At 44.6% G+C, this 14,740-nt stretch overlaps 1 protein-coding gene across 1 annotated transcript in view; it reads right to left on the reverse strand.

The window, feature by feature from the left end:
* LOC137290486 (ciliogenesis and planar polarity effector 1-like) overlaps positions 1–12,945 on the reverse strand; it is a 51,368-nt gene extending 38,423 nt beyond the window's left edge. The window contains exons 1-4 of the mRNA XM_067821457.1: positions 12,867–12,945; positions 12,030–12,155; positions 10,670–10,805; positions 10,240–10,359 (exon numbers count right to left, since the gene is read on the reverse strand). Of these exons, the coding sequence (XP_067677558.1) occupies positions 10,240–10,359; positions 10,670–10,805; positions 12,030–12,110 (337 nt within the window). The 5' untranslated portion in view covers positions 12,111–12,155; positions 12,867–12,945. The remainder of the gene's footprint in view (positions 1–10,239; positions 10,360–10,669; positions 10,806–12,029; positions 12,156–12,866) is intronic.
* Positions 12,946–14,740: the final 1,795 nt, after the last annotated feature.

Raw genomic sequence — 14,740 nt, forward strand, 5'->3', positions numbered from 1 at the left:
GACCCGCCACGGCGACGATGGCTGCCCACAGGTTTTGACTGAGCCACATGGCAGTTTTAGACAGAGCGCTCAACAACCACGAGACGATGCTACCCAGGATGCCGGGAAGGGCTTCGGCGGCTTTACCAGCCAGTTTAGCTAGGCCTTCCCCGAGTTTTTTAATCCAGTCTTTAACACCACCACCTGTGGGAGTTCCCCCTCCGCCGGCAGGCCCCACAGGGGTACCTCCTGTTAGTGACACCACCAGGGTTGATATGATAAAACCCAATGCAGTCAGAATGCTGGCGATGGTGATCCCTTGCTCCCGGAACAATATCCGAATCCTGTCTGCTAACGTGGTGTCTCGGTGGAGGACTTGATTGATGGTTTCCCGTATACGGCTGACCTGGGATCTAAGCTTTTCTTTGTAGCCGGACGCTGTCTCCAACCAGGTCTGCCTTTCATCTTCCAAATTACGTATTCGTTCCTCAATGGTGGCTTTCATAGACTCGTCCTCAGTTTCACCGAGTTTTTTCTTTTCATAGGCGATGTGGTCGTCTATCTCACTCATTTTGGCTGTGCTTTTCCAGAGCTGACCACGAATGGTTTGCATCAACAGATCCAACCCCCTCAGTTCCCGAACGGTAAATTCGAGCCCCGGGAAGGGTTCGTTCTCGTAGTCGGCCAACATCTTTTTAATATCATAAGTCATGTTTTGATCTGATGTGGCGTCCCTGATACCTTCCAGACCTTGAACTAACTTCGGAGGATACTGCTTAGGTCGCGCGCCACCGTAATCTATGAAACCTAGTTCATCTTGGACCAACTGACTTCCATGTTTACCAGCTAATGTTGATAAAGCAAGCGGTTCTCTAGTGCGTTTATTCATGAGATCGATCTCCGGGCGAGACTTCAAACGCAGCGTGCCATTGCTGAGGGTAAAATCGGAATAGTTCCTTCCCAACGGCTTGAGTTTGGATTTATTTTCAACTGCGTTGTAATAATCGTCGACGGCGCCTTTAAGGAGCTCGTCACCTTGCGAGAATGAGGTCTCCTGGTCATCATTGAATGCCTGGGCACTATCGTCCCACATATCATCCATAGGTATGTCTTCATCCATTAGTATTAAAAATATATTTCATTTATATAACAATGTACGGCAGAAAATTAGATCCTTTCAGAAGATTGAGAGAGCCATTAGGCGCCAGAGCCGTGCGACAGTCGGTGACCATCACCAACAATCCCAGCAAGATAGATCAGAATCAAACTCTGCTGGTTAGATTTCCAAACCTTGGTGAGAATGACCTCATTGTACCAGGCACTGTTCGACTGGCGTTCAATATCACGTTGACCTCCGACAACGATAAACGCGAGCTAGTGCGGAACGTGGGTCGAGCTATCATCAAGAAAACGACCGTCAAGATCAGCGGTAACGAGGTGCTGAGCATCGACGACAGCGACGTGTTTCACTGCTACAAGGATCTCTGGAAAAGCGAGAGAGAACGAGTCAATGATGTGTACCAGGGTATCAGCAAATCAACCCGGGCGCGCATAGGATACGTCTTCACGACAGACCAGCAAGACAAGCTATCGGACGGTGAAAAGGCTATCGCTCAAGCATACGGGAATCGATTCTGCGTGCCGCTCGACTTCGAGTTGCTCACGGGACACGCGCCGTTTTACCAGGCCGCGCTGGGTGATAGGCTCGAATACGAGCTCACGTTTAACGACTATAGCAAAGTAGTGCGTACGCCGAACGGTGATGAGGCCAGTTATGCCATAGACAACATCTCTCTTGAGTTCGACATGGTCACTAGCCCGGAGCTGGCCAGGCAGGTTCGAAGTCAGTACTCTGGGAAGATGGCTATCCTGTACGATCGCGTACTGAGGCATAGATCAGTCGTGCGAGATAAGAGCGACACTGTGTGGAATATCAACCTGAACGTGCCGGCGCGATCGATGAAAGGTATCCTGGTCGTCCCCGTGGAGGATTACGATCCATTCCGGAGGGACAGCGAGAAGTTTTTCAACCCCGAGATTGAAAAGGTGGAAGTTACCATCGAGGGCGTGCCCAACCAGCTGTTCAGTCATGGTATGAGACCACACCAGCAGTGGGATGAGATAAAAAAGCTACCAGTGGGGGATTACATAACAAAGGACCTGGACCTCGGCTCCGTGCAGATCGGTGAATACCTGACCACCAAGTACGCCCTATGGTTGGACATGCGATCCACGGATGATGATAAACTGCACGGTAGCGGGCGCCGTATAGATAACGGCAGCGAAGGGATAACCATCCAGATTACTAAGAAGGCTCAAACCGCTGGTAAGTTGAAATTATATCTGTACGTTATTATGGACGCGCAACTTAATATAGACAATGGGAGATTCGTGCAAGCCATCTACTAGTGGGGGAGACCCCCACACCCCCCGAGGGTACCCCAACCTCCCCACTGACCCACACTGCGCTATCATATGCGGGCAGACTGGCTGTGGGAAGACCGTTTTCGTGTTGGATATGTTGGAGGGTTACTACAAGGATGTGTTCGATAACATTGTTATCATGTGCCCTACTCTGAGCATGAATAAAACGTACGCGCGACCTTGGGTGATGACGGACCCGGACGTACACAAAATCGACCCTGGAACACGTCTGCAGGACTGGTTGAAAGCTCTTCACGAGAAATTTAAAGGGGAACCGACGCTGTTTATACTGGACGACTGCAGCGCTAATCGCGAGATAACAAAAAAGAGAGACATGCTATCGTACCTGGCCTTCTCCGGCCGGCATGCAAATCACAGCGTCTGGGTGCTAACGCAGAAGTTCAACTCGGTGTTGAAAGACCTCAGGGAGCAGACGCGATGGGTGGCCTTATTTCACTGCAAGGATAGGGATTCGTTTGAGGAGTGTTTGAGAGAGAACGATGTGATGAGTAAATTAGAACGGGAACGGGTGAAGAAACAGCTCGCTGAAACTAAACACGCTAAGCTCGTTCTAAAAACCGACCAACCAGTAGCATATATAGTTTGCTAAGCAAAGCTAAGCTAAAGCTAAGCAAAGCTAAGCAAAGCTATGATATTTGAAGTATTTGTCGTGTGCAACTTAACCTTCATTTCTCTGTGTTTTGCCTGTATCGGGTATTATATAGTTAAAACTAAATCTTACTTGTTATATTATAAGATGGAGTGTGAGGAATTGCTCGAACAATTGTCGTTGGAGGGTTCCCCCACTGGGGATTCCCCCAAGCGAGAGAAACTGGTGGCGTTGGCTGTTGGCGGCAAAGCCAAACATTACTTTGGAGACTACACCCCGGATAAAATTCACAAAATGTCAGCCGAAGAAATCGATAAGCTATACGCTAGATACGAGTCCCGGCTCGGAGCAGAAATGACAAAGACAATAGGATCGGCTATGACCCAGATATACACCGGTATTGTGTCACATTTCCTTCCCATTCCACCAGAGCGCCGACTTTACCTGTGGGAAGACCTCGAGAAAGACCCTTTTATCGAACACGCCGTGAGCTCTATCAGCTGCGGGTTGTACCACAAATATGGTATGTTGTTGGCTCCAGTGACGGCGGCTATTATCACGGCAAAACATTGTCAATTTGAGAGAAAGAACAATAATGGTATAGATGGATGCTGCACAGGAAACCCCAGTGAGTCCCGAGGTGATACCCCCTACACCCCAAACAGTGAGTTCACAGGAACCAGTGACGGTGGAGACCACTTCAACAGTAACCAGACAGAAGAATCCTAAGAGAGTAGCTGCCGGTAAAAAACGGTGGTGTAACCAACATAAAGTGACCAACCCCCGACTGTTGTTGGCTGTAGGTGTAACTGCTGCCTTGGCTATCTCGTGGTTATACGTGGGGGTACCCTCCCACAGTGAGCCCCCACCCCCCACGCCGCCGGCAGGCCCCACGGTAGACCCGCATATCATGTTATAATTTAAAATATTTTTATATATACATAATGTCTGAGGGGAAAACGTTCGTCAACGACGCATACCACGCCACAGTGGTCGCCAGTCTAGCCGTAGGGTACGCTCGGTTGACTAAAATGGTGCTTAAACAACCAACTATCAAGCTAGATTTCAACCTGCAGGATATGGGTATGCTCATAATGAACCTTGGTATGGCGATGGCCACAAAAGACATCCTAGTAAAACAAGGAATAATACCTGATAATATAATGAAATAAATATAGGGATGGCCACGATAGCTATGATGGTCGGTGGGGCGTTAGTGAATGCCCTGGCATTTTCCGGGAGTAATTTCCTCTTCTCGAAACTACGAGATGATCACGCGGCTGAAATACAGGAAGAAAGGAAGCGGCACGATCTCGCTACTGAGAAATTACAAAGAGCACAGGCTGAGTACGCTAAAAAACGTCTCCAGAGGATCGATTTTATTAACGAACAACTCCAGCGTGAAAACCATGCCGTTCAAACATTCAACGATGTCGATGAAGCAATGAAAGAATACTATCTACTAACTGGTAAACAATTGGAACCGCTCAATAAACCCACACTCGCTCAGTACTACACACCATCCAAGGGACAAATGAATCGTGAACTGGGCTTCATAGTGTTGGGTATAGCAGCTACTGCGTTGGTTGCTAAGCAATTAAACTAAAATACCTATATAAGTAAACATGAGACCCGCTCCATACCGATGCGAATACATACTTATGGGGAAGACCGAGGCCTGTGGTAGGAAATGTAGGAATCAGGGGTTCTGTTGTTTCCATATGGGAAGTCCTAACTACACGTGTTCTGTGTGTGGTATCGGGGTTAAAGGGCACTACTGTTTATGTAAAGCTCACGGAGCGAACGTAGTCAGACATCAACTCATCTACGAGAATAAAAAAGGCTACATAAAAGAACGTAGGCGACTGCTCAAGATAGCCACTTAAGGGTTACCTCCCCTTACTGTGAACCAATTAGAGATTATACACACCTACGTATAGCTATGTCTGCGGAAAGTGTGATCGCATCTCTAGTTAAAAACATATTCAAATATGAACTGGCTTTATGGGGAAGCTTCAGATTTAAGATAATATTGGACGTGGTATGGATTAAAGAGGGTTTTAAGTATACTCACCCCTTCGAATGGGAGCGGGATATCGCGACTCAATACCATATAGAACGTTTTTCAAGTCTAAGTGAATACTATAACCAAGGCGAGTGCTGGATTGAAACAGCCACACTATATATTTTACCAGGTACGTGGGACGATTTGACAGAATTACTAGAATTGGACCCGGCTGCCCGAGTTTGGCCTCTTCTGGATTGAAATATTTTTTAATAAGGTTACTGTGAACCAATTAGACATTGGTTCTCTTAGGTGTAAACATGATGTCTACTGTAAGCGAGCTCAAGAGGGTCGCAAAACAGAGAGGTGTTATCGGGTATTCTAGAATGCGGAAGTCAGCATTGTTGAGATTACTAGGTTTAGAAGCCCCTCCTACGGTAAAACAATTAAAAGCTCAAGCAAAACAGCTTGGATACACGGGTTATTCAAACCTGGGGAGAGCCGGGTTAACCGCATTGTTATCACATGCCCCCGTAGCACGTCCCACTGTAAAACAACTGAAAGCCGAGGCACACGATTTGGGTTTAGGCGGGTATTCCCGTATGAGGAAACCACAGCTTTTAGAATTATTACGACAGAATAGAGCTATTGACCTACAGTTCGTGCGCACTGAGCACGCCGTAGGCAATTATTTGAGAGGTTGGCGCATGGACGTTGATAGAAATATAGACATTACAGATATCAAGCCTCTGATAGCTGATAAGGTCAACCAGGAACTAAATAATCTAGGAAGTATCAAGTTTCAGATCACAGTGAAAATGTCGCTCGATAAGCAGGTTGGGAGTACCACTGAGTATGTTCAGCCTTACTTCCGAGGTCAACAAGAGGTCGTCACACATGCAGAGACCATTGACGCATCAATCGATACAAGTTTTCAGCAGATACGAGAATACCTAGAACGCTATACACACTTGGGGTCCGGGTGGGCTGTAGATAAAATCGATAATGTCTATCTAGACATAGCTAACTACGTGCCGTTCAGAGGCGGGTCATACCTAGCCTTGCCTCCCTACTATAGGAACAAACATGCCATAGTAAACGTTAAGAATAGAGGAAACGATTGCCTTAGGTTAGCTATCAGGTCAGCCTTATTTCCAGCTGGCAAGAATTCAGATAGGCTTTCTAGCTATCCCCAAGATGATGGGCTTAATTGGGATGGTATAGATGAACCCACCCCAATATCCCAGATCACTAAAGTAGAAAAACAGAATAATCTGGCTATAAATGTCTTTGGGCACGAAGGTAACACAACAATAGTACACAGGGTCAGCCCGGTGAAGGATCGTCAAGTTATCAATATATTCATGATCCAGCGAGGTGAAAAGTATCACTACACATGGATAAAACATCTCAGCCGGTTGTTGCACGACCAATCGGCACACAGAGAAAAGACCCACTTCTGTGAACGATGCCTACACGGTTTCAGTCGAGCTGATTTATTAGAATCCCACCGGGATGATTGTCAAGGTGTGGGGCAGACGGCCATACGGGTCGACATGCCTAAGGAAGGTGAAAATATCCTAAAATTCAGTAACCACAAGAACCAAATGTCTGTACCTTATATTATATACGCCGACTTCGAAGCCTTAGTGGTTGGGGAATCCCCCACACCCCCTAGTGTGGGTAGCTTCACCCACAAGACACAAGAGCATAAAGCCTGTTCGTTTGGATACATTGTCGTCCGTTGTGACGGGGAAACGAAAGCTCCGGTAGTGTATAGGGGCCCTGACGCGGCTGAAAGGTTTCTAAAGTGTTTGCAGGAGGAAGAAAAAATTATTAGGAATGCATTGTATAAAATCGCTCCCATGCGTATGACCCGAGTCGACAGGCTAGCTCACGCTAGTAGCACTAACTGTCACGTGTGCGACTCACCACTTAACGGTGATTCGGTGAGAGATCACTGTCACATAACTGGTAAGTATAGAGGCGCCGCTCACAACGCGTGCAACCTCAAGCTTAAAATCAACCCTAAGACAATAAACATCCCCGTTGTCTTTCACAACTTGAGAGGGTACGACTCACACTTGATCATGCAGGCCATCGCGAAAATCGATGGTAATATAACGTGCATCCCCAACAACATGGAGAGATACATCTCCTTCAGCTTAAACGGACTTAGGTTCATTGACTCGTTTCAGTTCCTCCTGTCGTCACTCGACAGTCTGGTCAAGGCCAACAATACCTTCCCTATCACCGATCGATACACAGACGCCGAGACTAGACCCCTGCTTATGAGGAAGGGTGTGTACCCCTATGAGTACATGGATAGTTGGGCCAAGTTCACCGAGACCAGACTACCTCCTATTGACTGCTTTTATAGCAAGCTGAATGAGGCGTCCGTCTCACGAGATGATTACTCGCACGCGACTAACGTATGGAATAAACTGGGTTGTAAGAACCTGGGTGATTATCACGACCTGTACTTGAGGACAGATGTACTGTTGTTAGCCGACGTGTTTGAAACGTTTCGGCAGACATGTTTAAAGCAGTATAAACTCGACCCCGCATGGTATTACACCAGCCCAGGTCTGTCGTGGGACGCCTTGCTTAAAAAGACCGGAGTTAATTTGGAATTGCTCACAGATTACGACATGCACCTATTCATTGAGAAAGGCTTGCGAGGTGGGATTTCCATGGCATCCAAACGATACGCAAAAGCAAATAATCAATACGTGAAAGGTTATGATCCTAACAAACCAACCAATCACATTCTATACCTCGACGCAAACAACCTGTACGGCTGGGCCATGAGCCAGTATCTACCTACAGGGGGATTCGAATGGGTACCCCACGTTGATGTTATGGGGGTCGCACCAGATTCGAACAAAGGGTATATCCTCGAAGTTGACTTAGAGTATCCCAAGGAATTACACACATCGCACAACAGCTATCCCCTGGCCCCCGAACGTATGAAGGTTAACACAGACTGGATGTCTGAGTACCAACATAACTTGTCAGGTGGGCGTGTGACAGACGTTGAAAAACTCGTGCCTAACTTAATGAATAAGACCAAGTACATCGTTCACTATCGCAACCTACAGCTGTACCTGTCGCTGGGTATGAGGCTGACTAAAATACACAGGGTGCTCATGTTCGACCAGAGCCCATGGATGGAGCCCTACATCAGAATGAACACAGACCTACGAAAAAAAGCCACCAGTGATTTTGAGAAAAATCTCTACAAGCTCATGAACAACTCGGTGTTTGGTAAGACTATGGAGAACCTGAGGAAACGCGTAAGCGTGAAGCTGGTTAGATCTAGTGAGGAAGACAAGCTCAGGAAATTGATAGCCAGTCCGGCATTCAACCGTAGTAAGATATTCACAGACAACCTGGTTGCCCTACACATGAAGAAAAGTCACATAAAATTCAACCGGCCTGTTTACGTGGGGATGAGCATCCTCGATTTATCCAAACACCTGATGTACGACTTTTACTACAACGAGCTCAAGAAACAGTACGGCGACAGGTGTGAAGTGCTGTACACTGACACGGATTCCCTGCTGATGGAGATTCGAACCGAGGACGTGTACGAGGACATGAAAAAACACCTTGATTTATACGACACCAGCGATTACCCTAAGACCCATTCCCTACACAGTACGGTAAATAAAAAGGTCCTAGGTAAGATGAAGGACGAGTGTGCTGGCACGCCCATAGCTGAGTACATAGGTTTGAGACCTAAGATGTACTCCATACTGAAAGCCGACAATAGTGAGATCCGGAAGGCTAAGGGGGTTAAGAAGTATGTGGTGAAACAACACATCAAACACGCCAGATTCAAGGAAGCCCTGTTCAAGACCCGTACCTTTAGGCATAAAATGAACACACTTAGAAGTGATGGGCATAAGATATACGGACTGACTATAAACAAGACGTCCCTATCGCCTATGGACACGAAACGTTGGATAGCTATTGATGGTATAAACACATACGCGTATGGACATGAAAAAATTTGAGGCTATTTACTACAGCCCGCGTGGGTACTGGAAAGGAGCTAGCGCAGTAGATAAGCTAGCTAAACTAGCGCGAGTACCCCCGGAGGAAGCCAAAGCGTGGCTTGAAAAACAAGCCCTGTGGCAGATCTATTTGCCGGCACCACGCTACGTGCCTAGAAGGAGGTTCGGTATTAACATACCTAATAGCATTCACCAGGCAGACCTACTGTTCCTACCCCACGATAAGAGGTACAAGTATGCCTTAACCGTAGTGGATGTAGCCAGTCGTTACAAGGAAGCCGAACCCTTGACCACGAAAGATTCGGCCCAGGTAGCCAGAGGATTTGAACGCATATACAAACGCAGCCCACTGACGTGGCCAACAGAGCTGCAAGTTGACCCCGGACGGGAGTTCATGGGTGCCGTGTCACAACTGCTAGCCAAACACGATACAAAGGTCAGGCGTGGCACGGCCGGAGCCCATCGCAGCCAAGCCATAGTTGAGAGATTTAATAGGACTTTGGCTGAGCGCTTGTTCGGCTATCAGTATGCTAGGGAGATGGCCACCCCTGGAAAACGATCGACTGAATGGGTCACGAGGTTACCCAAGGTGGTGTCGGCAATCAACCATGAAGTCACCCGTCTCACCGGTAAGAAACCGGCAGACGCTATCAAACTAAAATCAATAGTTGCAGAGTCGGCCGCTCCATTGCGTGGGAAGGAGAAACAGATACCAGATAGGGCCTTAGTGAGGTATCTGTACCAGCCGGGGGAACACGAGGGCGATAGCCGTAAGCGAGCCACCGATCCTATATGGTCAGTCAAAACTTACAACATAGATAAAGTGGATATGAAAGCCGACGAACCTAACTTGTACTACTTGAGGGATGGGCCGGGTAGGGGATTTGTAAGAGAAGAATTATTGATCGTACCGTACGGCACAGTGTTACCTCCTACCAAGGCACAGTAATTACCGCCAACTTTTTTGTAGTAGGGGTAATAGTAGCAAGAGCTAAGGGCCCAACCAAAGCCTTATTTACTAAATAAGGCTTTGTAGAGACATTTCTTGAAAGTGAGCCAGAACCCCCATTCCCTATACTACTTCTTTTATGGCAAGCATGGGTTGCTGAAGGCCTATTCTTCCCCAGACCTTCATGAGTCTTAAATGCTTTTTAATGTCAGCAGTTCAACTAGAGAACATCGACAATGCTGTGGCAAATTACCTGGTTTGAGTTTGTCTATGGAGACTAGGTTCACAAGTCCGGTCACCATCTTCAGGATGTCCCTGTCTTTGTGCCACACAAACAGATCTCCAGATTGAAGTAGACCCACCAGGAACAGACCTTTACATTGGAAAGGATGACAAAGTCCCATCGGATTTTGATGTGTTGCTTTTAGTTTGTATCAAACACTCCAAGTAAAACATATCTGCACAATTATTATCTAATGTTTAAACAAAACATATTACTTAATTTAATCTAATATTTTTTAACCTCCAATCGTAAGTATAGGTGTAACCAACAATTATGCCATCTTGTCTATCTTTATAATAGATTCAATTATCATAGAATCATCTGGTTCAGTAAATGCTAAGACTTTCAGAAGAAGACAAAAAGGACACATTCTACTCAGCTGTGACCTGGTGATGCTTACCATTCTTTGTATGTGTGAGATGGACTGCCTCCCCAATAAGGGGAGTTAAGGAAGGCACCTTCTTCTTTGTTTTCCCTGATGGCACATACAATACACTGATACGCCCGATGTCAAGGAGGAACAGGCTCTCCCTCTCCTTGATAAAAATTCATAGAATTAGGACATTTGATCAAAATAGTTTGATATGTATTCAATATATTATAAAGATTTAATCAATGTTTCCAAATCATAAGGTCACAATACAGTTTCAGTGGTATCAACTTAACAGTTTCCACCTTCCTTAGAGGTCACATGCAACCAAAAAATCAAACATAATTAAAACACATTTATCACTTGTTCATGATATATAAAATGCATTGGTGATTGTGAAAAACAAATAAACAAAATTATAAGCAATTAATCACAAATGAAAAGAGCAACACTTTGTACTTGGGTTTACCTCCCTCAAAACGAAGCAGTCACGATACTGAACATGTGTATCGACACCTTGTCATTTCAAACTGTAAAAGGTCAGTAATTGAAGTTCTGCATTGCATATTGTCATTAGCAGACAGGCAGGCAGACAAATAGGTGTCAATAAAACAGACATTGTGTTTTCTCTGTGACAGAGTCTGCTTGTCACAATCAACAGGTTTTTTTCTGTAACGAGTAGATTATTTACATGTTTGTGTACACAATCAAGATTAGACTACTGCTCATGACCTCATACTCCAGGCAGGCATACAGTTTCAAGCTCCGCAAACCTATTCACTGTGCATGCATTTTGAGCGCAGCGCAGCACAGCTGTTGAAACCACTTTTCGCCCCAGTGCTGGGGGAAAAATAATTAATCGTTTGAACTCTGATTTCACAGGCTTTTTTTCATCACATTTTTTTTCAACTTTATAGGTTGAATTGGCATGTTTTATGATTTGTTTCGGTAAATGCATACTGAAAGCTATCAGAATCTGCAAAGTTGTGTTGTACGTTGCATGTGACCTTTAAGGTGTTGGTGATATTGATAATATGTATATCAACAAGTTACACTAAATATATAAGTAAGCGTTCCGTGGGGTATTATATGATGTGACTACCAATGGCATTATTATATTTGTCCACCTCTAGCAAGTTGATAAAAGTTGCTTGTGTGTACAACAGCAGAATTCCATTATGATGAATATGTGACAGAACATGAACAAGACATTCAAATCATGGATGCATTTTAGTAGGACCACATGATGACCTTTGATTTGATGCTTAACAATGCTGTTTAGTGTAACACTGTAATCATAATGATCAAGGCTAAGGAATAATGTGGAGTCACTGTTCATTTCTTTCCAAAATGACACATCCTTGTACATGATGATGTGGTTCTGACTCACCTGTCCCGCCCACACAATCTGTGGCCATGGCTTCTTCCGCTTAATGCTGGTAGAAGCCAGCACCTCAATGTCCAGTTTCATGGCTGCAGGACAGTATTGACTCTCGTCTTCAATGGCTTACACCATCTGAAAAGTGCACATGGCGGGTGCAGGAGACACAAAGTGAGTTCATTTTTACTTTCAGGAATATTCGACTTTCGACTTTCAGGAATATTCCAGCAATATTGCGACAGGTGACACCAGAAATCGGCTTCACACATTGCACCCATGTGGGGAATGGAACACGGGGCTTTGGTGAGACACGCAAACACTATAACCACTAGGCTAGCCCGTAGTCCCACAGGAGACACGTAATAGTGACAGGTTGACAATAAACATGACATTTGGAGTTCATGGCCATATGTGGAATTATTTAGGACAAATCACAATGTGTAGGTGTCTGCTCATTTTCAGAATCTTATGTGGCATGTTGAAATATCTCTCACACACACGTGCACACCTTAAATTACACTCAAATTTACTTTCCATCGAAGCATCAAAATGGTAGATGAGCTCTGCTATGACTATGAGTTATGAGAAGATATCAGTTCAGCAAAGATCTTGTAGTCAAGAACTTTTCTGAAGTGGATTTCGACTTTGATAAGTGTGGATAGAAGCACCAGGCAATTAGACTAAGAAAATCATATTTGTCAGATGGTTGTCAATGCAGCATAAACTTAAGTCAAGATGTGTAAATTGTTTTCTGATTCTACAAATACAACTGCACACAATCGACCTACGTGAGATTTCATAAAAAAATTATACATAACTACAACATATGCATCAAATTATAAATACCTTTAATTTTGGAAACCACAGGGTGTCTCCTTAAATAGTAATTATACATTTCGACATGAGTAAATCATGTCAATTCCTGTTCTAAGAGGCCGCCATGAGAAATGTCTATACCACAATGCATCACTGTAAACAAAAGGGGAGTCACTCTATGTGCCTTGTGCTACGACAAATTGCTGGTAGAGCAACCGTCATGCCAGCCGATTGTTCAAAATTTATGCGCAACCAACGAGTACATTTGTACTTCTGGGAATATCATGTCAAGAGTTGTTAAAATCTTTGCGCATGTTTCCTATAATAACGCGTTTGTAGAGCAGAAGTTCATTTTAGAGATTCAACTTCATATTTTTCAACATAGTAGAGTATGGCCTTTCAATGGCGCGCCTCCTGATCCTGGATTTATTCGCTGAAGCATTAGGCGATAAAATCATATGAAACAAACACCCAATATGAAATATAATTCCTTTGTCTGATAATATCCCACTATGGATAGGAGCAGCTCTATATTAATTAATATCTTTTAATTGTAAGCTCATTGGCTAATCGTGAAATATTTTTCGTTGTGTGTAAATACCAGCCACTTGCATATACTTACTAAACGGAAATATCAAAATGTATATTGATTTCTGCTTGGTCAGAAAGAAGCTACCTCACCATACGCATGGTATAAAATAGTTTCGAAATGTGACCTGTCCAAGGATTAGCTGTTCCCCTAAAAGCAGGGAGCCTATATAGAGAGTTATAGGGTATCCCTGCTAAAAGCAGGGAGCCTATATAGAGAGTTATAGAGTATCCCTGCTAAAAGCAGGGAGCCTATATAGAGAGTTATAGAGTATCCCTGCTAAAAGCAGGGAGCCTATATAGAGAGTTATAGAGTATCCCTGCCAAAAGCAGGGAGCCTATATAGAGAGTTATAGAGTATCCCTGCTAAAAGCGACCAATTCTGAACAAGGACAGAACAGCCAATCACAAACACTACAACTATAAAAATCAACATATGTTGTTTTGATCACAAGTTCATACCAAGTTAAGTTTCTTTTTCCAATATTTTCCCTGACCAAACGACTGCCTTGCTTATTTAACAGACCGTCCTCCACCAAAATAAACTCTGGGAGGGTTATATATTATACACTGCCATGTTCCAACACGAAAATTATTTCACTCATCCTTGTGAATTATCACCAAGATCACAAATCTAGAAAGTGCTCACTGAGGCAGGTTTCGTACTTAAAAATATTCTGAATGTATTGGTATCTTAATCATTCTTAGGCTGGAATAGAGCACCCTGAAATCAGCAGATAGCGTCAAATCTGTAACAAGGAGTATCAGTTTCTATCAGCCTTGATGACAAGTGGTCAATCGTTATCTCACTAGAGACCACGTGGTACCAGACAATTGGACAGCGGCTGGTGGGGAGAGTCAGTGATGTCTCTGTCAGCTGCTGCCCCACCGTAAACATCAGATACATCAGGCCCTAGGAGTCGTTACAAGTCTTTAGTATGGACTCTCTCCTCTCTCCTCCTCCTCCCAGTACTACTGCTGCCGCTACTACTGCTACTGCTACTACTACTACTACGACGACGACGACTGCCGCTGCTGCTGCACCGCCATATAACTGGACTGACTCAGTCACTGCTGCTGCTATTACTGCTGCTGCTGCTGATGATAATGATGATGTAAACTAACACACAGTCTCTGTATATATATCATTTTGATAGAAACAAAACATTTCCTTCCTTTTAATTGATAAAAAGAAGAACCAGTGAGAAGAGATATTCATGCACAAGGTGTGGAAATCTAGACTTCCTCCGTTTAGAGCTACTACTACTACTACTACTAAGTAAATATATCTTGCCTTTTTAGTGTATTCTACTTCA

The sequence above is a fragment of the Haliotis asinina genome, chromosome 7 (genome assembly GCF_037392515.1).
Source record: "Haliotis asinina isolate JCU_RB_2024 chromosome 7, JCU_Hal_asi_v2, whole genome shotgun sequence".
Taxonomy (NCBI): Eukaryota; Metazoa; Mollusca; class Gastropoda; order Lepetellida; family Haliotidae; genus Haliotis; species Haliotis asinina.